This window comes from Catharus ustulatus, chromosome 4 (assembly GCF_009819885.2).
Source record: "Catharus ustulatus isolate bCatUst1 chromosome 4, bCatUst1.pri.v2, whole genome shotgun sequence".
Lineage (NCBI taxonomy): Eukaryota > Metazoa > Chordata > Aves > Passeriformes > Turdidae > Catharus > Catharus ustulatus.
In genome coordinates, this window is record NC_046224.1 from 59018533 (window position 1) to 59044919 (window position 26387).

Below are 26387 nucleotides of genomic sequence, written 5' to 3' on the forward strand. Positions count from 1 at the left end.
ACACAGTGAGGACAGGCAAGGAAAAAAGGTGAGAGAGAGAAAAAGAGAGGAGTGGAAGAGAAGAAAGAAAAAGACACACAACATTTAAACAGAAACAAAAGGAATGTGTGACATAAAAGTTGAATGAAGTGACATGCAGATCTGAGTTCCCACTAGGAAGCCAAGAGCAACTGAAGACATGCAAATGGAGAAAATCACTGCTATGTGGCACACAGGAGCTTTCCAAAGACACAAGTGAGGACCAGTGACAAGCTTGGCACACAAGTATACAAGGAAGACAAGGGGCCACAGAATTTCTTCCACAAGCACTAAAAAATTTCAAAGCAACAGACTTTGGAAGCAGCTCCAGAAACACAAATGAACAACAAAGCTGAGATCTAGACGGATGGGATTATCTCCAAGGGTTGACCATCTCTAGTTACTGTTTAAGAAAAAAATCAACCCTCTACTAGAGATTGTGTATCCACAATGACAAATTGTTCTTTTCATTCTTCTTTTTCATACCTTCAGGAAACTTGAATTTTATATGTCGTGACCCCCAATATTAATTCACTTTTAGTGTTTATATTCAAATGATCCCTTTCTTTATCTTGAATGCATCGTATATGTTTTATCTAAAACCTCTTCCCTCCTCTTTCTCTTCCATTATGCAGGATGCTCTTCTTCAACCAAAATTAAAAGTCAGTGAGAGCAAAATATGTTTTGCAATTCAGAAAGTGTTCATTTACTGAAACTTACTGGGGAGTATACTGTACAGGAGTTTCTAATCAGAAAATTATTCCTGGAAAAGCTGAACCACAGTCCTCTTCTTATTCCCCACAATTTTTGGTATGGCTCGCAACAACCATATTCTTGGTTTGGTTACAGCAAACCGAGCTATGTGTTGTCTCTTTCACATGCTACTGTGATCAGTAGAGAACAGGAATGACAACTTAGCCAACAAGTGTTTCGAGGGAAAAAAAAAAACCACTCACAGAAAAAAGAGGATCAGGACAAAAAAATACAGAAACAGTGTAAAACTTCTTCAAATTAAGTCTTTGTCTACTCACTCCCACTTCTTATGTGGCAATAATATCAAAGCTGACAATAATAACAACAACTCTGCATTTCTGTGACCAAGATAATTTTCTAATTGTTTCTTGGCAAGGAGCTCAAGAAGGGCTGTCTAGTAATTAAGGACAGCTTCAGACCCACTGATTTATCTCACACAACTAACATTCAAATGATAGTCATTAAAAAACCCTTAATCTATCATGTTCAGTCCAATAGAAGATTCTCTGGGAGATTCCAACAGAACAAGGAGTTATATCCTAGAGATCAAGTTAAGAAAAATAGATGAACATATTTAATTACAAATTTCTTCACTTCTGCAATACTACCAATCAGCATCATATTGAATGAACTTCTTACAATACTAATATGCTTTGTAGATTTTAACCTTTAACAAGTCATTTACTTTTTATCGTATTAGAAGATTCAAGTCCTCTCTCCTTCCTTTTCAACACCTCAGAGAGAAGTACATACACAGATATATATAGAAATAGATGTAAATATATACACGCACAGTTTCTGATATGTGAAGCTAAGGCTACAGTTCCTGACAGATCATTTGCATTTTCCCAACACACAAATCTGCAGAAAAATACCTCAGCCAAATCAAAGGACTCTAACAGCAATTTAGTGTACCGTGGCACATTTAAATCAAGCTAAACCACAAAGACTATCCCCTTGACAATTGGCATATACTACAAATATGTATTTCCCTATCACAGTTTAAATTGAGATCTAAAAATCCAAACCTAACCATGCTAATTATCAGTTTGAAATACCATTAATTCTCTTTTTACATTTGCATTAGTCTCCTTCAGTGCAGAAAAAGATGTCCCAGGATTGTCCTTTGCTTCATTCTAGCTTTCACTAATGACTGAGGAGTTGTGGTTGGCTGAAACAGGGCACTGCTGCCCATAGTCAAAATGCTGCTATTCTCTGCCCAAGAGAGATGAGTATACCTTATGCATTTTCCAAGCAAATAGAAATTGCACATTAGAGAAATGGGGTTCTACTGCAAGCAGAATTATTAATTAGTCTCAGTAAGAGAAAAGCATTAGTCTCAGTAACAGAACAGAGTGCTAAATGGAACAGGAACATGCTGAAAGTAACCAGGCTGGTTTTGATTACATTAATAGATTGACAGCCAGGGGATGACAAAAAACTCTTTAAGGGCTGGAGTCAAAGTTTGAAGTAAAGCAGTATCTTTCTGTAGATATACAGCTGTGAGAGGGACAACTTTCAAGATGGCTAAAGAGAAAAGGTGTGCCTAAGACCTTGTCCTTTTTTTTTACATTTATATGAGTTAGCTATTGAAAGGTATTACATCTCTTCACAGAACTTGCCTCACCATTGCAATTGCAACAGCAAAATTCCCCACCCATTTCCCCAGAAATATTAAAGCCTTGGTGCATGAGTGTTTGAGTTATATGTGAATACTTAATAAGTTTAGGCCATTAGTTTGATTAGATCCTTAATAATTTTTGGCCATTATCTTAAGGGGTAGACTGTTTTGCTTCACATTTAGAATATTTGATGAAAAACAGCAAAGATCCTTGCATTACTTATTTTAGGAGCAATAAAAACCTATACAAGAATTACAGTAATACCCTCTACAAAATAATAGAAATTATTTTATTGGAAGGCCATTTTCATTGGCCAAAATTTGACTATTTAGGTTTCTTCTCATTAAAATATATCTGCAGTTCTTGTAAAGAAAGTTTAACCATGAAAAGGAATGTTAGCCCTGTGTATTCCTCTTTGCAAGCTGCTGGTTTCCAATCTTCTTAGGTTTTCCCTAGTCATATCTACAAAACTCATTTCTTATTTGGGTTTCTGTACGGGAGAAGGATTTCACACAAAGTACAAACAGTTCTTTCAGGACATTCAAATCTTTCTCCACAAACTCTGTCAGGCAGCATGTGCTCACAACAGAGACTGAAATATGTCCTGATTAGTTTTTGATTGTGGCAATTTCTTATGGGGTCTTCAATAGAGTTTAAAAAGCAGATCAATAAAGCTGAAAAACTAAATCAAAAAAACTTCAAGGGCAAATGGCATACATATGCAGAACCGTCAGAAGCCAGGGGGCACACTGCCAAGCCTGCAGAAATCTCTCTAAATAAATTAATAGATCCATAACAGAAAGATACAACACCAGTCTAAAAGCAAGACAGGGGCAACTCAGAAGATAAAGAGCAAAAGGAAGTCAGATACGTATTTACAAGAGAGTGAAAAGGGACTTCAGAAGATGTGATTTTTTTTAAAATTTATTTTTCAAATGCACTGCAAGTCCAGTACATGCAAAATCCATGTCGGAATATGCTGCCCCACATGGGCCTCCTGTTAGGACATGCACATATGCAACTCACTCATTCAGCAAAGGCATAGACGTTCTCCTCTTGCTTTTCTGCACCATGTTGGCTTGATTCCTCAGGGAGATCCGGATGAGGGAGGGAGCCAACCGACAGGGTTCGCCATCCACTTGCATGGGGATTGACTTGTATGTCAAAAGCGTCACCTCCCGGCACTGGTGCAGCCTCTCTCCATGGCCACCCACCTGCAGAGCAGCCTGCAAAACACAAACAAAAAACCACAAAGGAACAGCATACCATGCAAGGAAATCTCAGAACAGAGATAGCTGAGGCAGCTAGTCTGTCTAAAATGCAACTTTGCTGACAGCATCCATTACACAGTACTCCATACCTAAGCTATTCTAAAAAAGCATAATGGAAGTGTTTTCACCCCAAAACTGCAAAGCAATACTCAAAATTTAATAAAGAAAAGTGGTGGGAAACAAGCAGATATCTAACCACATGCATTATAGGACTCATCATCTGTATATACACACAAATTAATAACTGTGTTCATTCGTAAAGCTTTCAATTTGTTTTTCTTTGTTTGTTTTCACAATATAGTAATGCTAATAATTATTTACTCTTTAAAACAACATCCCTAATTAGATACATCTGTGAGACAAAAATTATTTCCCCTTCCTGAACAGAATAGTCCTTAATGTGAATTAGATAAATTTAGGGTTTTTTTTATTATGAAAGCTTACACATCAAGTCAACATTAACATTAGACAGGTTGAAAAGAGCAAGCAGAAGGAAACTATTAAATACCATGTTTAAGAATTCATTTCACAGAAATTAAGCAAGGAATACAAAGAGCAGATCCTTCAAGTTCTAGGCAGACATGTTTGGGCAGAAATGTAATTTTTTAATGAATATGACTATTTTGTGACAACTAACTCTCATCTCTCAGATGCAGAAAAAAATCTCATATTAATGCAATGCCAATATAGAACAGCCTAAACACAAGTCAAGGTCTGTGTACTTAATATTATGGATCGATTGACAATATTATCAATAATATAATAATGCTTTTAATAAAGTAGTTCTTTCCCTCGGTTTCACAGACCCACTTAGGTCCAACAAGCACATCTGAGAGACATGCAAGGCAAATTGGGATTATATCAATATAATCTAGGATTGCAATTGTTCTGCAGCATCACAACCAAAGCGCACCTGTAGACCCCTCAGTTCTCAATTAGGCTTTCTCTAAAGAGAAACAGCAGCTCAAAGGGCCCTACTTCTTAAATTCAGTCCAAACTGAAATTGTTGGTAGCTTTTGAGATCTGTCTAGCCACTTCCATTGACAAGAACTGTGGTAATGGCAAACACAAAAATCTCTTCTGACTGAAAACTGTCAGTTTGTACATGCTAAAGAGAATTTTGACAGTATTTTCAAAAACATATCCTAAACTCTTCACATTTATTCCACAAGATCTACTAGGCTAATAAACAAAATTTTTCTTGTGGGTTATTTCCCTAATCTACTAGACTTGTCAAAAAAAAAAAAAAAAAAAAAAAAAAAACCAAAAAAAAAGGTCAGGAAACTTTTCGAGAAAGATCGACCAAGACTTCATTTTGCTTACTTTGAAGATTAGATTAGCCAGAATTTCACTTTGGGGAAACAAGTACCATTACCATGGGTATTTACTGACAGTGATACAGACCGAGGGCAGGTCAAACAACAAGGAAGTTTTGCTAAAACAGGCTTATCCACCTTTGTTTTAAACTAGCTTACATGAGACAGCAGCAATAAAGGCCTACAGGTATAGAGCTAAGTGTGAGCTATAAAAACTTGGCAGGAAGTCCAGCTGTGGGTCTTCTGCTGGCCACACCAAGCCCAAGTTGCAGTGCCTTAGGTAGGCTGGTGCTAGCATGGGGATAATTGCCAGATCTGGCTGCTTTTAACCACCCCCTGAAGACACTGTCACAGTGCCTCAGCAGAACACCAGGTATTGACAGCCAGATTGCTTTTATGGTAACTCAGTTTCAGTTCACCTTAAGGACAGCATTGAAAGAAAAGTGCACTGACAAAATTGTTGGCTGAATTTCCTTTTCCTAGCAGAATAAAAAGGAAAGATAAAATTCAGGCAAGAAATGCTAAAAAAAAAGTTTTCCACGACTATTACTAAAGCTTCACAAGAGTTTTGGCGAGCATACAGAAACTGTATGTGCATATAACTTTATAGAATAATTCATATTTATATAGCAGCCATATCTAAAAATAGACTTTAATGCCATAGATTGAAACATACAAATGCTAAAAAGAAAAAGGAGTGTTTATTTGATCATAGAACAGTAAAATCATGACTTCATGCTCTTATCATACTGCTCTTACTGTAATAATCTTACTTCCAAGAACTGCACATGCAAATCAGCCATATTTTGCAAGTGATGCTTTCTGTTATTTAATAACTCTTCTCTTATTAGAAAAGAACAACTTGACTCTGCCATTTAACATCGGCGCATGCTTCGGCTTTATCTGACTATGGGGAAAGACACTTCTTCGGTAACAAGAAACATTTTGCACTCTGCAGTGCTGCCCACGGGGCTGACCCAGCCTGGCAGCAGCCCTGTGCACTCACCAGTGAGGCCATAGTGAACCCAATGACTTCGATGTAGCCATCGTCGTGACGCTGGGGCTCAAAGTCCCTGTGGTCCCCGGGGTTCCCCCAGGGCATTGTGCCAGCACAATACCTACAGAGAGAGGTTTGGAGAGCCAGTTGGAGAAAGCAGCTTGCCCTGATGGGTCCTGACCTGTTCTTTTGAGCCTGTTCTTTTTGTTCCCAAGCAGATACAACACCCTCAGATGTATTCACCATAAACTTTATCAGGTGCCCCTCTGAGAGTGAGAAAACGGGGAAACACCAGGAAACAGGTCATAGAGCAGCAGCACTCTGTTCTCCCTATTTGCTTTGGTTCCTGGTGGTGAGCTGTTGGGCCATAAAGCTGTTTTGCCCCTCTTTGCTCTCTCCCTGCTAGCTCAGCAGTTCTAACAGCACAAATAATGCCAAACATTGCATAGTTTGAGGAGGCAGGAAGACATAAGAAGCAGGAACAGATATAGCTGTGGCATCTCTCTTTTCTACCATCAAAGAATAGATGGAAAAGTGATCTAAAAGTGATAGAAGTGGGAACTTTGGAGAGGTGACACCAAGTCACTTGCCGTGCAGGGCTCAAGGATTAAGTTTTTGGGAGTGCCAATGGAGCAAAGCATGAGGCTGCCTAAAGCAATTGTTTCCTAAGTGGGGTGCATGCAAGAAAAATCCACAAGTGACAAGACAATTAGAGTGTATGGAGAAAAACATTACTTTCAGTAAGAAAGCAAATATTAAAAACAAACATTAAAATAAGTATTTCTTTCATCTTTATGACATTCGTTCTTAATTCATATTTGTGCATGCTTTATATGGCTAGTAATACTAGTATAAAGTACATCTATATAATTTATAAATACACATCTGTTGGGGTGCTGCTTAAAAGCTTTTTACTGATAGAAATGCACAATTTAATTAAGTTTGGAAACTATTGTTCTAGAGAGGATGACATCAACAACTTTTGATAATTCAGCTATATTTTTATTAAGGACACATCGTAACATGCTAACAACTATGACTCCTTCCAGCAGTTTGGTATTCCTTAATTGGTAAAATATTAATCCTTCCCCTCTCTCCATTTCTGCCCCTTCTACCCCTTTCCTTTTTTTCGCACTTTGATTCTAATTAAGCAAAAGACCACATATCTGTCCCTTTACTACCCTGTTTGAAGGCTAGATGCACAGCTTTGCAAAGTGTGTTTTTTAGGCATTTCTACTGTATGAGGATATTCAACTTTTGAAAGAATGGCTTTGCTGCACCCTGAACTCACGCCATTCTGCACAGCCCATTAACAGCATTATAAGCAGCCAGCTCTCAACAAGGTAGCCCAGAGGCAAAATGCTTCCTGCACATTCACCCAGCCTAGGACAACTGGTAGGTGTCTTTTGAAAAGTATTGTTATTTTTCTTGTATAACTTCAAGAGTTTGGCTTGAGCTTACCTGGGTATGTTTAAAAACACTATACACTGGAACTTCAGCTCCTGGATCTTTGGAGTCAGGTCTGTACCATCACACTACAAAGCCAAAGTGACAGAGCACAGAGAAATTGCTGAATGGAGCCACAGACAAGAGAAGTGTTGCTGCTTTGTAACACCTTTCCCAAGACTTTCCTTGGAATGTGTTGCAAATGTCATGCTCAAAACTGAAAAGTAACAGAGCCATTAAACTCTCGCCTCACTCTCTCTCCCAAACCTCCACCTCCACCCCCTTCCCACAATACTATGACACAATTTTTTATACTGACCACAACTTTAACATGCTTGGATAAATCTCTTGAGCTTCTTTGCAGAAAGTCTGTAAAGGCTGCCTGCAACAGAAATAAGTGCAAGAATTGTCAACACTGCCTCTCTTTTTTTTTTCTTCAGTTCTTATCCATCCACAGAGCTAATTACCAAAATGCCATCCTTTGGTCAAACTTACTCTCTCAGAATACTTGATTTGATTTTTTTGCTTGAAATTGTGATACTTCTCCTTTTGAGAGCTTAACTGAAAAAAAGGTCTTGGAAACCCAAGCGCAATGGTATCCTGGACCATTAAACACAAATTCTTGCTCACATACTTGTTTCCATGTTTACAGCACATGGGTACGGTGGGTGTCATCATCCAGAAATACATTATATGTCAGTCATTATCAAACTGGTGTTTGCTCTTAATGGCTTTAGAATAAAGTGCTGTCCATTTGCTTCCTGAATGCACAAGTGGGTAATTATATGTGCATATTCACCTATCATTAATCACTCCAAATATCTGATTTCTGCCCTGCACTTGTTGTAACCCTACATCCAAGACTGCTCCTCAAAGCTACGAATATACGGGCAATTTCTCTAGGAAAGTCAGTTCCAATGCCTTTCCCAAACCCTGACAGAAGCAAAACAGCGCCTTGAGAAGCTTTTGAGCCAAAGGCAGAGGGACCAAGGTATGACCAGGACTGTGTCCAAAGGAGTGGCACCTTTCTCACCTGCTCAGTTCTGTACAATAAAAGCACCACAGGCTCTTTTCTACAGACACTTGTGTGTGGCACTGCCAGAAACAGCATGTGTGCACTTGAAATGGTGACAGGCAGAATGAACTGGCATGAGCTCCTGATGTGAGAAAGTGAGGGGGGAGGCAATTAAGAAGACATTCAAGGAACTAAGTTAACATCATTCTGTAAGACAAATCTGTACTTACCCCTGCATAAAACATTTTATTTCTAAATCGGCTGTTGAATTTCTCTGGATTTGCTTCTGTGAAAGGATGAAAAATGAAAGTATGAACACCCTAATAAAACAAGTAGACTTCATTATACCTTCACAGTCCCTGCCAGCACTACAGTGCTTTCAGTGTTATCACTCATAGAAAATATTAACATAAATATGTTTTCCCTGTGAGTCACCCATCTGTGCCTTCCCTTCTCTTGTTGAGAGTGGAAATAGAGGGCAACATAAGCAAAGAGGTAACTAGAATTCAATCAGTTCATTTCACAACTTTCAGACTATTCATCTTATGCTCCCTCCATAGAATTTGTAAGATTTCTGTTTCTAACAATGGAGAACAAATCTGTAAGAGTTATTAGAAATTTATGAAACAATAACCCATGCTTTCAAACAGAAGTAAAGAATTAGTAAATTACAAGATGAAACAGCCCCAAAATTCTGATGTGTTAAAGAGTTATTAAGAAATAGACATTTCTACACAAAAATTTCTGCAGGAGAAAGAAAAAAAAAAGAATTGGTTACTCTAAAACCTATTTAGAAAGCTATTTTGTTTTGATTAAACTCCGAGTGATGCAGAATTTTAAGTCTAGCTGTAATGTACATCAAATGGTTAATTATTCTCACTCTTGATGTAAATGTGGCAGTTTCCAATCTTGAACTTTTCAGTCTTCAACTGCCAACTGCTAAATCTTGTTATAGTTCTCTGTCAGATTAAAGAGCCTTCAACTATCAGATATCTTCTCCTCAAGTAAATACTTATAGGCAGTGATTAAATTGCCTCAACCTTCTTTCCAATAAGATAAACAGAGTTCCCTTAATCTCCCAATGCGAGGCACATTTCCCAGCATACAGTTCATTCTTGAGCCTCCTTGGAAACTGCTTTCCTTCTTTGTGGCATCTAGAAATTCCAGAAGCAGCCCTTCTGACCCTGTATTCAATGTTAGTGCCAGCTACTCACCCTGGTTCATTGATTTTCTAGTGAAAACATCAAACTACCAAGGCAGTTCTTCTGGCATCACATTAAGGTGGACACATCCAAATTATCTCTCAAATGACCACTTAAAACAATACTTCTAGTTCTCCTGAAAGTCACTACCTCACACAAAATATGGTTCCATTTTGTAAGAATGAGCTGCTTGAGGTTTCTGATTTGCTTACTGGTTCAGTTACTGTATCTGTTGCTGTGTCACAGGTGACTCAAACTCAGCCAGGACCACTTCTACTTCGAACAATGAATTTAATTGCATAAGTCAATCTCATCTCACTTATTGAGATCACAGCTCTTTGCAGAGTCTTAACACCCCATGGCTAAGCAGAAGAAGGCTTCTGAAGTCTTAGTGTCTGTGCTGCACATTCTCTCACAGCACTGGACCTTACCTGGATCTTATGAAAAATACTCCCCATAACTAAAGCCCCAGTTTAGAATAGGAAAGGAACCTTTCTGATGTCAGGGACTCAGCAGTCCCTCAACCTGCTGGCCTACTTCTGCCAACAGAGATGAGTGCAGTAGGGAGGAAAGGTCCTTCTAATCCAACCCTCTGCAATGGGCAGGGGCATCTTCACCTAGTACAGGTAGCTCAGAGCTTCATTCAACCCAACTTTGAATGTTTCTAGTGATGGGGCATTCACACCTCTCTGGGCAACCTGTGCCAGTGTTTTACCACCCTCATTGTTAAAAACTTCTTCTTTATATCTAGTCCTAATCTACACTCTTTTTGCTTAAAACCGTTATCCTATTGAAACAGGACCCTTTTTTCTCATAAATCCCCTTCGAGTATTGAAAGGCTATAAGTGCTCCCAGGAACCTTTCCTTTCAATTCCACATGAAAAAAAATATAACCCACACACCAGCAACACCTCCAAGGCTATAAGCTTTCCTCTTCTAAAATACACAAAATTCACTTCATATGTTTTAGCATTTGAGAAGGCAAGGACAACACCAGCAGTGAAGACTTGTGCTACAAGAAGCTCTCCTGGCCATTCATACTCAGACACATCGCTTGCTCTGCCAAGTGATTTTTCACCTGTGCAAATTTTTTAAAAACCGGCATGTCTGGAATAACATTCATCCTTTATAGGGCTCCATAACTTCATTATTAAATAATGCCTCCATTAAATGAGAAAGTAGCAATGCATTTAATCTATACAGTCTATTCACAGTCACATTACCAATGCAGAGTGACATGCACTCATAAAAAAAATGCATACAGCTGTCATAATTTCATTCCTGTGCCCTTCTGTGGCCCCTCATTATTATTCCTAAAGCCTGAAGCAGTCTTAAACATCATAAAATATGCATTAGCTTATTCCATCATGTATCCTGCTCTTTATTTAGCCTGACATTAGAGCGCTATCTTTTCATCTTGCAATGACACTCTGATAGTATGACAGTGAATATAAGGAAGGCTGTGTTTCAGAAAAAATGCCTGCATGTGAAGCTGGAATGACCAAAAGCTGAAGGCAGACACCTGAGCAAGGTTTTTCTCCAAGCACACCTGCCTAAACCATATCAATAGAGCCTCTCCTATCAGTGCAAAGCCATTCATTTCAGTCCTTAAGCCACACGTCCATCTGTACAGGGAGGCATAACTGCCACTGGCAAAGGGGACACATAAGGTGCTACAACTGCTCAGATTCCTGACACTTCTGTGGACATGAAACCCTTTAATTTGCAGAGTGACATTCTGGGTCTGTACCAACTCCAGGGATGTTATCCTATACTGATCCAGATGTGACAGCTATTCAGTTTGAGAACACAATTATATTCCTGCTACTTCCAGTCTTGTGGCTCTTCTCTTCCCTCCACTTCCACACCCATATCTGACTTACATATTATCTCTTTTACAAGATCTTACACTTTGGAAAGCTTCCCTTTTAGCCCTTTTCCTCCAGTAAATTACAGTCTTCTTTGTACTTCTATCATTTCTTAATCCTGAAGTCCCTTGGAAACTCATGATACAATCACTAATTCTTCTTGTGTGTATCTTAAGGTTTTATATTCCAGCTTTACTTCTGAACTATGAGAACAGGGTGTTAAATCCAACTCTATTTCTAATTAATAAAATAAATGCCCATCCACAAGGCTAAGGAAATAAAAAGTTCTTATTACCTCTGGATTCATGGAACTCCAGCGTAACATGTGCATCAAATCCAAGACTAAAGTAATTATTGAAGACATTGAGGGGAAGCTGTAATTAGATAACAAAAAGAAACATAAAAACAACATGAACAGAACATTTCTCCACACACCAGGGTTTAACATTTAAATTTGGTTCTTCATGGAAACCTACTAAGAACAGAGTGGAACATATCAGGGAAATGTAAGCAGAAGGTTGTTCTGAAGGTTTGTAATGGCTTGTGGAAAATAATTGGATACAAGAGCCCAAAGAACACAAATAGACCTGCAGTGCTTCATGATCATATAAGTGATCCTTATGTTACATTTCCCATAAGGTTGCACCACCTAAGATATCACCAACACAGAGGTTTCCAAAGATTTCACTGGCTCTTTAAGCTCAGCATGGCAAATGAAACTCCAGCTGTGTTCTTCTCACTTCATGTATAACCAGGTCCAATCCAAGTCCCAGAAAAGAAGCCCTAATCCTACTGAGGATGCATGAAGGCAGGCAGACACACATCTGGCCTTCTCATTGTTTCACACACAACTGTAGCATCTAACAGATAAGCTGGAATTTATAACTGAGAAGAGGAAAATGGTTTACAGAATCAACAGAATCAGGAGGGGTTTTTTGTTTGGTTGGTTCTTTTTTTTAATTTTGTAGTATTTTCAACATCTCCAGTCCAAATTATGCATTATTATGTGAATTCCTCACAAAAAGTTTCCCATTCTTCAACTACCAAGATACTCTAGTGGAGATTACAAGAAGACCCACACATAAAGAAGTTAGATACAAAAATACACTACACCTTGCTGTAAACTAGGAAACAGTGGGTATCCATCAGCAAAATCAAAAGGAATAAAATTTTACATCCTTTTTTTAGCTTTGTCTAATTGGGGAATGGATGGTAGTCACAGGGTTGCTTCTCCTCCAACTAGAGAAATGCAGCAATAACTTTTCTGATGAAATGCTAAGGATGTTTTTCCAGGATTTAATCTTTGACATAAATGTTCAATGCCTGGGTGTTTCAAACAACAAATAAATGCCTTTCACACAACTCTGGAATCACTGACACATGAAAAGAATCAAAGAGAGAGATGCAAATAGAAAATTAAAAAGTTGCAGAACTCCCAACCCATGCTGCTTAAAGTGCAGCCCAAAGATTGATAAGCATTCTGTAGTTTCCAGGGGAAAAAGCAGGCTCTAACCTTACGTGCCCCATCCTCCAGCTCATCCTGGGGCAAATCAGGGTTGCGCTCAACCTGAAGATTCCAGCGGTCCAGCTGGACAATGGTTCCATCTTCTACATGGCACAGGATCTTAGACACAGGCTCGTCTGTGTAACCCTGACAGCAAAGTGACCAGAATATCAGCCATGGATGAAGAAAACAAATCATGCTACTCACCAATTACCTGACAGACTTCCCTGCTTTCACACATGCCTAAGATCCTCGATAAATTTTTGATCAAACACTTTAACAAGCTACTATTGAGATGCATGAGTCTAGGGCAGGCAAAGTAAGGCCATAAGGAGAGGAATTCAAAGTATATTTGCCTTTCCTGGAGTAAGTCCATTACTGTAGTAAAGGATAAAGAGAGAGTTTAAATTATGCTTAAATTAGAAGCCTGTTTACTGTTCTTGATACTTGGCCTGAAATACCGGATACATCTACATACACTTCTTTTGCAAGAATATCATTAGTAATTCAAAATCCCAGACTGCAAATTGAAGTAAACCTGCTTGAAGCAACCGTTCTGCCAGAACTGAAGCAGACCTTGGACACAGTTCTGCCTGCTATTTTAGCCAAATGTTTCACCCCACACAAATAATCTGAGCAGGAAGTTGAGAACCCCCATGTAAGGGTACAGCAGCCAGTCCTTACCCCACCCCAGTTGAGAGTGCGGGCAAGGTCGTTCCCAGTGCCAAGTGGAAGGACAGCCACAGGAGGTGGGGGGCTCAGTTGCAACTCATCAAGGATGGACAGGATCCAGCCCACCTATAAAAAGAGATATTAAGAGGACCGTCAGGAAATTTAAAGAGAAAAAGACATATTTTGATCATACAATTTTCTTTTTCACAGAGAAAACCAAGTAAAAGAAATTTTAAAATTAATGAAGAATATACAATTCAAGGAAATTTTTTTAAAAATTACCATTTAGTCAAAAGAAATTCAACCTTTGACAAACAGCTATGAAAGAATACAAAAGCCACATTAAAACAGCACAGTGTCCTCAGAACTTGTCCTGCCAAGCATGGACTTGCTCACAAGTCCCCCTTTCCCAAAGAGACCTTAGTGCTGAATTATTTCACTCAGTTCAAGGCATTATATCTATATATATACAATACACAGATACACACACACACATATCTAATAAAAGAATAAAAGACTAGACTAAAAGACAGACCCTTGCTCAGGGTTGGAGGTTTGGGATTGGAATAATGAATCTTTGTCTTTTGTATCCTAAGCTATTAGTTATTTCAGAGAGCTATTTCTTTTATCTTTCTTCTGGACTACATAAAGCTTTCAAATAGAAATCTAGCCAGAAGAAGTAATTACTGTAAAGTATTTTGTTTTCATTAAATGGTAATTTTCAAAAGGGAGAAAGAATTGTTGCTAAAGATGTTATCAAACTTTTGGTGACTGAAATTCTTACTGCAAAACAAAGGACTCTTTCTTAAACTACTTTTCACTTAAAAAAAAAAGGTGAGGAATCTGTGCTGCATTTTTAGATAAAGAATTATTAAAAATTAACAGAAGATTTTTTTTTCTGTTGCCAGTTTTCAAAGATGCAGTTTCTACTGCAAATGTGACTTTTTAAACAGGCCAGAAAACCAAAATCCTGACTACAGGTGGACCGAATTTTTCTTGTCCCAACTAATATTACTGAGGTTTCAAATATAGACTCAATCCAAATAAGCATAGCACTGGAACTTCAAAAAAGACAGCCAGCATAACATGGTCATCAGAAAAAATAGCTGAAGTTTGAAGGACTGCAGAGGAGGTGCCCTGATAAATACAGAAATCACCACACCATTTAGTATTCTATGGTATTTCTTTCTCCAATTCTATTCAAAAATTAATTTTGCAGAAATGGCGTTTATCAGACAGCTATTTATCATAACCAATTGTCCAATTATTAAAGCATTTATCTGGGATGTGATCCCCTACTCGAGTTCATTGTCTGCCAACAGCCATCTCAAGTACTTACAGCTCTCATGACCTTGGATGTCACCAAAAATACTGAGGTCTTTAAAGGGATTTTCAGAGGTAAGTAATCCTCTCTCTTTCAAAATATCTATACTTCTGCACTGATAACAGAGACAGAATAAAAAGTCGAGATAACAATGGTAGGGCCAGCACTTCTTAAAGAAGTTGGTCATTGTCACTGCCACTGACTTAACCCACACATCTTTGCTTCAGCCTCCACTGCTACAGGCAGCATCAAAATACCCACCACTTTTGTAAATGCTTTTAACTGATGAACAGAAATGTCAAATTTCAATTTACAAGTACAACATTGCTTTTTAACTTGAGGTCACCTCTAAACCCTGTACATCAGTTGCACAACCCAGGATGACACATGCTATCATTTCCCTGTAAACAGAAAGCTCCTGATTGCATTGAAAGCAAAGCTTTCCACTCCCACCCTGAAGTGACGATGGAAAAGTTACAGAAAGTTCTGATTCACCTCAATAATGAGACGTAGCATCTGGTCTCATTGCATATTCATTAAGCCCATTTGAGCCGGATTTTTCATTTCTAGATGTAAAGGCTTTGGGAATAACTGGATATTAATTTGTTTCCAACTGAGCAGCAGCAGAGGCAATATTGGAGTGCTGCTCATACTAATGAGAAGGTGCTGCCATCTCTTGCTCGCACAGTTCAGCAAAGGGAAATAGGATGGTCCACCTCAATGTAGTTGCACTCTTTTCTCCTTTAATATCTTCATGATTAATTTTTTTCCCTCTTCCTCAGATGGGAAAGAAAACAGAAGGAAACACTTTTTCTCAGCTGATGCCTCCTGCTAAAGGACTGTCTTTCATGTTTCTTAAGGAAAGTTCATCATTCAGTCATCAGTAACATCACATCATCTGTAAGAGTCACATCTTACTTTCTCATGTACCAGCAAGGCAGTAATCTTATAATTGATTTTTTTCTTCATTCTTGCAGGGGCAGCCTTGGTATTAATAACCCTACTGCTGGGGTTTTAAAAGAACCCACAGAACCTGAAAAAATTCCCCCAGAAATTCAAGCAGAAAAAAATTAAGAGAGGGGATTCAGCTCTCTACAAAATAAACCAACCACCTTTCCATGCCCTAAACATCTACATGGATATGTTCTGTCCAATCACTGTATCTTGTGAGTAGTAATGCATTTTCCTTACCATACTTACTGTTAAAATTGCCATCAAATGCATGTTGGGGATCTGAGCCCCCTAGAGATTAAAGGTCAGTTTTTCAACTGTATTTAGCACTCAGTGGCACAGACTAAGATTTAAAATATTTTCAAGTACTAGAAAGAGAATGCAGGTATAACAATTCCATTACCACTCATGACCTTCAAACCATAAGCTGCAGAGATTTTCTCCAAATGAAGGTGCCCAAATCCTTTAATGGACTGACACCATTCACTTACCCAAGAACATGGAAATTCTGTTGTAAAGAAAAATGCTGAACCTGGATCTGCCAGGATCTAGCAGGAAGGAGTAGAAATTAGGATTTAATGGCTCCCAGACACTAAGTTAACCTTCTAGACCCTCAGATCTAAAGTATATAGTCAGAGGAGACCAGCAAAATTAGTCTTTATCCCATTGAAGCTGTACAACACCTTTATGCAATAAAGGAAAGAGGGCTTTGGACGTGAGAATCTGGCCCCATATTTACACAGGCCAGGTCACACAGAAAACTGAAAAACAAACGTTAGATTTCACAAGTGTAAGATATATCTTCTCTCTGTGCCTCTGCAGACAGTGTGAGGTGAGAAACCCACCACTGTGAGGAGTTTAATCACTTGGCCAAAGACTATGGGATTGCCAGGTCCCTGCACCTACCGTCCCATCCCCACCACATGCCAGGATCCTCAGGTTTGGCACTTTTCTGTACAGCTCCAGCCTGCCCAGGGAGGGAAAGGGGAAAAAAAGAGGAGAAAAATTTAAGAACAGTAATGCAGACATTTTTCACGCATTTTGCTGTGTGACAGTTTAACCACCACTTACTGCATTTTCAAATGTTCATTACTAAGAATACGAGTGGACGTGGAAATGCAAAACCACTAGGATGTGAAATGGGGCCTTCCTCCATGTTAGGCAGCACCTCCTGACAAGTGTTTGATCAGTTTACCATCTTCCCAGATTTTCATATTCCCCCTAGGGAGGTCAAAATCTTTCATTTTTCTCTTACCCTAAAGCAAACAAATTTAAACACTGAGCTTTTAAAACAGTATTTAATGTTCTTCCTCATGACTTGTTGAGCTATTATTTCTCAGTCTTGTATAATGTGACAGCTTCTTCAACTAGTGTATTTTAACACCACAGAAGGCAAGAATATGTAATAGAGTTCTTTCTCTGAATATGTGATCTAAATATCAACAGGAGAGACCAAAAAAAGCACCCACTGAAGTCTTGCTCCTTCAGTTGCACCCTTCAAAAAGCCATAATGAAATATTTTCTAATGAGGGGGGATCATTCGCATGTAGAGAGCTGTGTGACCAGAGGACCTCCTTTTCCCCATTACACAGCTCTGAAAAATGTATGTAAAACTTAAAGCTTCTAAGTATCACAAGAGAACAGCAGTGTAGGTGTTTCTGTAGGAAAATAAAAATCTTGGGTGCCTTGAATAGGAAACACTTGGACTATTCTTCTACAGGCAAATATTTGATTTTCCATTATTGCTGTAAAATATTTACAGTAATAATATTTACAAAAACATACAGAACAAATTTATAAAATGTGAAAGTTCTGAACAGATGGTTAAGCAAAGTCAGAATCCCCATGTCCAATATCACAAAAGGATGGTTTCTTAGCCCTTGACAGCAAGAATCAGCCCTTTAAAGAGAGGTAGTCTCTCGCTTGGAAGAGACTTGCACTTCAATTATTATCTTGCTAAGCTGAATTAGTTACTCAGTGGGCAGGGACAGTTGCACAGTGCTGTCATGTGGCAGCCTGCAGCCACCTCTCCCCACAGCAATGCTCTTTCATTAGGGAATGGTCAGGCACTGGGATCCTCAGGGAGCCTTGGAGCTGCCTGGACATGGCTCTGTCTGTTCATGGGGGCACCTCCTGACCTCCCTCACCAAAGCCCCCACTGCAGCCCTTCCCCTTGCTACCAAAACCTCACACAGTCACTAATCCAGCCCAGCTAGATCTTTTCCTGTGTTCCTGGCCAGACCCAAAGCAGGGTGCACAGCAAGGAAGGCTCCAGTACTTACGCATCTCTTGGCCCGTCCTGAGAGAGATCAAACACCTGGCGTGGGTTCAAATACCACATAAACATTTGGAGAACCTTGGTGCCCTGGCAAGAGAGACAAATCAAAGGAAGGAAAGTTATGGGCACTTTAATTATTATTGGAAATAATAGTGTGCATTATTCACTACATTTGAACTGGTTTTCTTTTTTTTCTGTACTTTATAAAGCAAACATAAAACAAGAAGACAAACTAGAAAGTGGCATAGCAAATGACTGCTCTGTAGAATAGCAATCCAGGACGAGGTGCACATGCAGGCATATAGACAGTTTCAACAGCACAGATCACTAATGGTCCATAAGAACAGGCATTTGGGGTCAGACCAAAGGTTCGTCTCCCACAGCAACCTGTTCTCCTGTTCCTTACCACCTGCAACAAGAAGAAACCTCTGTTATCCCACCTCACCCTCAGCTACCTGTGACAACAAGAAGTTGAATGAGATCGTAGCCAAAGTCTCCATCACATTGGACAGTGTGCTCCCCAGTATGGCAGCAAGCAGTGGCAGTGCTCTGGCCTCGACCATCACCACCATGATCATTCATAATTGCAACCATGGGGTACAGCTGCCCCAATGGTCCCTCACTCAGTGCAGCGTGGCCAGCCCATCACCTAAAGGTATAATTTCTGTTTTCTCAAACTCTGGGGTTCATATCCTCATGCAAATTCCTTCCTTCATGTTCTGCCCAGACACGGAGTGACAGGATCTCTTACTAGCAACAGAGAACTAAAAACTCTGTGAGCTGAGCTTCTACTCTAATTCAAGAATGCCTTTCAGACATGGCCCGAGGGTACACATCAGGAATTTTCCATAGCTCTTCCTTCCTAGGGATGGTTCTTCAGACTGACATCTTCCCTGAAATGAAGAACCAAGAATAGCAATCCTAATACCTGGGTAAAGGTATAAGAAAAGAGAAAATAACTGTGATTTTTGCCATAAGTATTCTTCCAGTCTCAGCTGTGTGCAGTTCATAGAATGCTCGAAGCAGAGGGAGGTACAGGATTTCGCAGTTTTCACTTCCAAACATCTCCTCCAGCCTGTATAAATGTTTAGCATCCACAACATCCTATTGCAAGAAGTTTTTCACTGAACTACAGACTGAGAAGAACCAGTTTTTTTCTTGTGTTTTGAATCAGGTCTTAACAGTTTCAAGACAAATAATGATTTGTTTTAGATGCCATAGGAATATGTCATTTCACATTCAGTAATTTCAGCAGCCTTTAATTTCAGCAGGCTTTCCTAGCAAAGTTAAACCACTTTTTAGATAAAGGTAATTCTAAAACTTCAGTGGAAACCTAAATTTTCAGTGGAAAGGTGAAATCTGAAAACCTCCAAACTTTTCGATTCCTTTCAAGAATCTGAAGATGGGAATACAACCACTCAAATATCCTCTCCAGTCATCCAAACCTAGTGAAGTAGAAAGGCTATTCCACAGAAGGGACCTCTTCTGAGCAAGGTCTTCAGGCTTCTTCAGGCATAGAGTCGTTTCTATCTGACTGGCCAAGAAATAGTGTCATTTGCAGAAACTTTGCAGTTAAACTTAACTTTTGCAGTCCAGACCCAGCTGGTACTCTTACCTGATTCCCTCCACTTTTTGGATTGACAAAAACCAGCAGTGGCTTCATGAGTGGAGAGGAGATAGGCTTTATCACAAAAGGCCGGCCCTTGTTATCCTGAAAAACAGAAGCAAGAAACAGCTTTAGTACAAGTTAGCAAACCCAGAACACCCAATCTAGTTCCAGTTTCCAGTACCTCTTGTACTGGAAACAGTACAGCCATGTCAATGTGTACCCTGCTGAAAGTAATTTATCCAGCTGAGAAAACAAAATAAAATAAGAGGTGGAAAATACCATTTCAGGGTAGCACACAATTGTCTCAAAATTCTTTCAAGATTATTTTTGACCCTATTCCCTGCAATTATTCACACAACACCAATAATGTATCAGATACAGTGTTATCTCTAATACAAACAGTTTTTCTAAAGGAAAATAGAATGAGATAAGTTATTTATTCCATTAATTCAATCTAATAGACAAGCTGCATAAGCACTTCTTTGCAGATAATCTGCTCTCAAATTCTTGGCCTTGCAGCCTTCTCACCTTTGAACAAATGCCACAAATACAACATGGCACATCAATGAGAAAACTATTTGCCTCCCTATTCCCTAGCCCCGGCAGATCACCCACGAGATCACTAATGAGAGCACTGTCCTGGGCTCTAACAGACACAGATTCCACTTTCTGGTCTGCAACTCTCCCACCATGCAGGAAAGGACTTAAAACAGAAAGTCCAGGACATACAGGCTCCACCTCTCCCATGAGGCTGTTTGTCTATGTAATTAACCCCCTAGGAAGGATCTGGAAGCAAGGTCTTCTATAAGACACATGTTAAATCAAACCAATAGATCAATAGTCTGTGTTTTCTTTCTATGGTCCAATTTTAATATAGATCCCCTGAAGAAGACATCCTAAAATGGATCGCATCTGGACCACAGCCTTGCATCAGGGCTCTCACCATGGGTGTCATAACCCAGGTTTCACACCCCTGTTTTGCTTAGTGGAAAGAAAGAGTGTGAGCTGAATCTCTTACATCCCAAGGGAACACTCTTTCATTAGGGTGCTGTTTCTCCAATAGTCTGATATGTTGTTTCTTGAAAAAAATCAACTCAGGAAATAAAACTTTTCATACAAGTTTTATCTCTCCTAACAACAAATTCAATATAATGGAATTTCCCAAGGGAAAAATACATTAAACGCTTCAGAGAAAAAAAAAAAAAAGGTTAAAAAAAGCCTAAAAACTTTTAAGTCTGTGTTTAGAAATTTAAACAAAAGGAGTATGATTTCCAAAGCACTTGACTACCTACTTCATTTCCTCTTTTGCTGGCTTTTCTTTTAAAGGACGTTCTCTTCTTTCGCCTTGTTGAAGTCTTTAAGGAGTTCTACATCCAAAGAAAAAAGAATACATGAAAAGCAAAACAAAATTTAGAAGACAGGCCCAGACAGAGTCCCTTTATGAAGCTCTTCCATGCATGTCCACTCGGAGAATGATAAGAGTATCTGGCACATGCTCGAGATTTAAATTACATGCGCTGCATGCTTTACACTTCCACACCACCGTTTATGGAGAAAGCCACACACTGAGACCAGACTGGTGCTTTGGAACTGGAAACTTTCCCACGCTGTGAGGGGGGAAAAAAGATCAGATGCTCCCATAGACTCACATAACACCACATGTTGTACCTGCCAACCCTCCCAATAGGGGTAGGAGACGCCCGTTTCCCCTTCGGGGCTCCAGTCTCCTGCCCAATCAGGCTCGTCTCCTGGTATGGAGACCACCTGCATAAAGATGTAATAAAAAAACATGATAAATAAGATATTTTTCATGTTTTTTTGTTTGTTTGTTTGCTTGCTTTTTTTTTTTCCTTTTAAATGAAAGAAAGCAACAAGTTTTAGCTCTGGCAACCACTATGACTCAACATAACACAGGCCACCATGGCATATGATGCTGCACTGTAGAGTCAGTTCCAGCCTACCAAGAAGTTGTGTAATCATCTGCTAAGGAACAAACTGAATTGTTAATTTTTAAGGATTTAAGTAAAGAAGGTGTCCATGGGTGATTTTTTGTGTTTTTAAATGACAATATCACTTAACTACATAGGAAAAAAAAATGTACAAGTGCTTGTATTTTTGCAGAACCTATTAAAATAGAACTTATGTCAAGGTCATTCTCCAGGCAGAAGACAGTCTGCTCAGTGTTACTGAGCAAAAAGGTGTTCTGGTGTGATAAGAACAGTCCAAAAGAGGGGCATTTTATTATATTTTTAATGTATTTTAATTCACTAATTGAAGTTATACCTGCAGGAAACCCTAATAAAGCTTTCCATAATTGAAATTTTGTCTTTTGGGAAATAGTCCAAATGTTTTTGCAGTATTTCAACTTCTAGTCTAGCCATCACCAGGAAATAAAGTAGCATGAAGAATGAGAAGAAAGTTCTTTTTTTTTTCTTGGATATGAGAGAGAAAGCAAGACTCACTCAGCTCATCTGAAAGTTCATTTCTGTCCTGACCTAGTGGTACATCAGAAGTGTGCCACTAATGAAAGTCAACAAGCAGAGATCATAAAATCTGTAAAAAGTTATATTTGTTCTTAATCCTGCTCACTATCCAGCATTAACAGGAATAGCTACTGTTTTGTTTAGTACACATCAACTCCTATTGGAATTTCAGGACTTGAGTGTGACACACCAGAAACACAAGTTAATGCTTCCACATACCTGAGAAGAAAAACTAAGGGCTATCTAGCTGAAATACCTAAAGGCATTGTTCTCTATCACAATAGACCAAGAGAAGACTGCCATGGAGCACAAGGTCCCAAGCTCTCAGCATTCCTGGAGAAGGAAATAGTCATGCCTTATTGCTTACTGAAAATACAGAAGACAAGACAGCTCTGTAGAACAGTTTCAGGAGTTTGTCCTTTTACACCACAGTATGAGAAACCACCTAAAGAAGCGTTTGTATTCTTCCCTGCTCTGACACAAAGGGATCCTGAAAGCATGATAAACCATAATGACTGCACTGGTACCAAGTGCATCAGCAATCCCATCTGCATGGTCGTGCATTGCCCTACTTCAGTAGTCATATTGACTGCAGGCAAAAGTCTTGATACCAGCAGAAGGGCCGCCTCCCATGGAGGCCCAGTTCCTCAGGCATTCTCTGAAGGATTCTCCCTGGATTGGGGCAAAAACAGAGTTGAGAGAGAGGAGATCTTGTCTATCCACACTCTTGTTAGCAGTGTGCTGAAAGCTCACAAGCATACCAAGGGTAAAGACAGTTCAGTAAAACCTCGACTAATTATAAAAGAATAATTTAAAGAATGTTTAAATGTAGTTGTTATTAAATTCCACTGTAATGTACCTAACAGTGGTGTGGGAAATTGCATAAAGCTATATTAAAGAAACAGTTTAAGGCTAAGCCTCCATTTATAATTATAACCATTTTCATTCCCATACTCAAAAAGGCACTAAATGCTGCATCTCAACAATGTTATTTCACCTCTTTTTTTAAATCTTTTTAAACATGCCTACACCTATAGTAGGCATGTTTAACAGAACCTAAAGCTTTGCTACAGTAATTGCAACCACCTGTCCGTAGCAGATGAACCGCAAAAAGCTGCTTAAACACACTCAGGGATTTTTTTGCAAACATGCAGAAAAGTAACAGCCAAAGAGTATCAGCAGTCTTTGCACACTCAAGTGAATAAATGGATACATAATACCTTGTTCACAGAGCAAGGTAATGAGTATTTCGTAAACATATAATGTCATTCAGCAAGGAGCCTGATAGCAAAGCATACCTTTAAATGGGCACCATAGGTAAATCCTAACTTGCCTCTAGAGAGGAAACCCTCTCCTTTGTGGATGTCAGTTTGTCCATCTTCAAAAAGAGATTTTTCACATTATTGAATGGTCAGTATAACTCTCAGAAAGGTTAGATAGATAAACAGAAGAATTGGAGTCCTTCTTGGATGCTGTTGGATGGTGTGAAGGCCACGGGCTACCTCAGACAAATCCAATGAAACCTTTCAACCTTTTCCTTTACAACATGTCATCCCGAGTTTTCAAAGGCTTTTAGCACACTGATTTTAAAATTGTTTGAACGATGAACAGCATCATAAAGGAAGGTCAGTTTTGACCATGTTCTGGTTGTTCACTGACCACTATTGGACAAGTCAGTTGCACTCAGCGATTGAGGAAATAAAGAAATAAGCCAGAAACAGAACTAGAACTAGCTCACAGTCCTCAGAGGAGAAGTTTATTCACCTTGAACAGAAAAACCTTGGAATTTTATGGTTTACTGCATTTGTCTTCTCAAACAGAAGACAAAGTAAAAGTAAATCCATAACTCAGATCCTCCTTATCATCTACTTTTCTCCCACAACACAAGCAAGTCCATCGCCAGAGCTAACACCACTTTGGCTGCCAAACCTCACCTATAACAAAGTACCACCAGTCAACAAGGGTGACCTACTTCACAAACTAGGAGATGGAATTTCTTTGAAGTCCAGGAAAACAGAGCTGAAATCAAAGCACTGCTAACAATACAGAAATGCTGGAAATCAGTAGAAAAGTTACAGAAGTGGCTCACATTACAGATAACATGGAAGGGGTATTGGAAGTTTTCCATTCATGTAAAGATGTTATTACACACAGGGCTACCACCAATTCCAAAACTGTTTGAACCATTCTGAATATTCTTCATCTTGCAATCAGTTGCTTACAAGAAGGAAAAGTTCCCCATTTAGACCATAGGTTGTCAGCATAAATTTGTTCTTAACCAATTACACCATGATGCTTCACTAGCACAACACTGTTGGTAACGAGATACAGAGTGCAGTCTTTGTGCAAGCCTAATATTTGAAAGGTGGTCACCCACGTTGTACAAAATAAGCATGGTAAACCATTTTTGTGGCAATCAAGAAATAAAAAAATCATAAAACAGGGCAAGGTTTTGCTACAAAATGCCATCTTATTTACTTAAAAGAAACCACAAACAAACAGGATGCAGGCACCACTAAAATCAATTTTATATGAGCAGGGAATTCAGTTCAGGAGTTGTCTGTGACCAATGTAAGTAGTTAATTAGAGCTGAGGAAATATTTTATACCCATAATCTTCTAGCCATATTTATTCTGACTGTGGAATATGTGAAAAACAGATTGTTGGTTACACATTCATTTTTTTAATGTGAAATTACAACAATTTGTAAATATTGTGTTTGAACTCTCTGGATCAAGTGATGTGAAAATTTCATAGTGTTTGCCGAATATTTCTATAAGGTGAAGAGGGTCATAATACATAGAAGCAGAGCTGGCCAGAAACAGCAGAAGAGGGAAAATATTTCCTAAGAAAACAATAAATAAGAAAACAAGACTTCTGCCAAAAAACTGAAAGCACATCCAAAAGATGCATCACTATTTTCTAAATAATAAGGACATATTTCCCATAACTCCAATGGGTGCTATTAGGAAGCTTCATGGAAATGCACCCATTGTCTGTGTTAAATACAATTTTGATCTATTTAATGCTTTATCTACTCAAAGTAAGGTTTTGCATGCTACTGACCATGAATTTCAAGGACTAGAGATGTGATAGCAAGATAATAATGAAGTCCTTTCTCTGCGCTCATGGCTCAGGCACACAAAACTAACATAATATTTTCTTTTAGTTTAATATTTTAAGCCTTTATTTGAAAGATATTTTTTCCATAAATTATAATTACCTGGATTGGATTTAATTTTTAATTTGAAGTTTTAAAAAAATGGATAAGACAGCAAATTCTCTGCAAATATTATAAGGAAGGTACTCTGCTTTGGGCAAAAGCCAAGTCAAAAGAAAATTATATATGAGGGGTTTTTTTTATTTTATTTCTTTGTTTGGGATTTTTTGGGGGGGTTTTTTCCTCTTTTACTGAAAATTAAATTAAATTAAAATTAAAAGGGTTGAATAAAAGCTTCTTTTAGTAAGGTCAAACATGTATACATCTGTCAAACGCCACACAGTTGCTGAAAATTAGCCAAGGATATTAAGTCCCTGCCAAGAACTCAAACATTCCTCAACAAAAGAGAAAAAGTATTTCTCTGGAGGAGTCTGAGTAAAGCAGAGAAAGAAGAGCACGAGGAAAATCTACAAATGGCAAAAAACCTCTTTTTGTCAGACTGGAGGTGGCTAGGTGTCTTGCTCTGCTCTTTCTTGACCTAAAGATAGATAGAGACCTCTTTGGTTGACTTTTTGGTTACTCTATCCATATATTTCCCCTTCCCTCTGCCCCTTGTCTTTACCAGCTTCCTACTCATGCCCAAATCTGTCGCATCCCTAAACTGGAACTAAAGACAGCATCAAAATTTAGGCCTCAGGCCTTTTTTTGGTTTCATGGACTACTTTTGTATTAGTGCCTTTGCTACAGCCTGAACTTCTGAGCTTCTTCTTGAGTACCAGGAGGCAGAGTCAAAAAGACCAGGTAACTTCCCAAGAATGGACTGAAATAAAGAATGTTACTCTGAAATAAAAATTTAACCAGCATTTCTGACTCCCTGATATGTTCACTGTTTGTTTCT

The 26387-nt window shown here is 38.8% G+C and overlaps 1 protein-coding gene across 3 annotated transcripts in view; it reads right to left on the reverse strand.

Annotated features, from left to right (window-relative positions):
* The window catches only part of LOC116995795 (diacylglycerol kinase iota), a 197765-nt gene that overhangs the window by 68747 nt on the left and 102631 nt on the right, over positions 1-26387 (reverse strand). For 2 of the 3 annotated variants that reach the window (XM_033058769.1, XM_033058768.1), the window contains exons 9-20: positions 21139-21213; positions 19853-19948; positions 18242-18324; positions 16866-16926; positions 13697-13810; positions 13022-13159; positions 11804-11882; positions 8669-8724; positions 7743-7805; positions 7439-7512; positions 5987-6098; positions 3420-3619 (exon numbers count right to left, since the gene is read on the reverse strand). In XM_033058769.1, the coding sequence (XP_032914660.1) occupies positions 3420-3619; positions 5987-6098; positions 7439-7512; positions 7743-7805; positions 8669-8724; positions 11804-11882; positions 13022-13159; positions 13697-13810; positions 16866-16926; positions 18242-18324; positions 19853-19948; positions 21139-21213 (1151 nt within the window). Of the gene's footprint in view, positions 1-3419; positions 3620-5986; positions 6099-7438; positions 7513-7742; positions 7806-8668; positions 8725-11803; positions 11883-13021; positions 13160-13696; positions 13811-16865; positions 16927-18241; positions 18325-19852; positions 19949-21138; positions 21214-21514; positions 21611-26387 lie in introns of all 3 variants that reach the window. The other variant, XM_033058767.1, reaches the window with a different exon arrangement.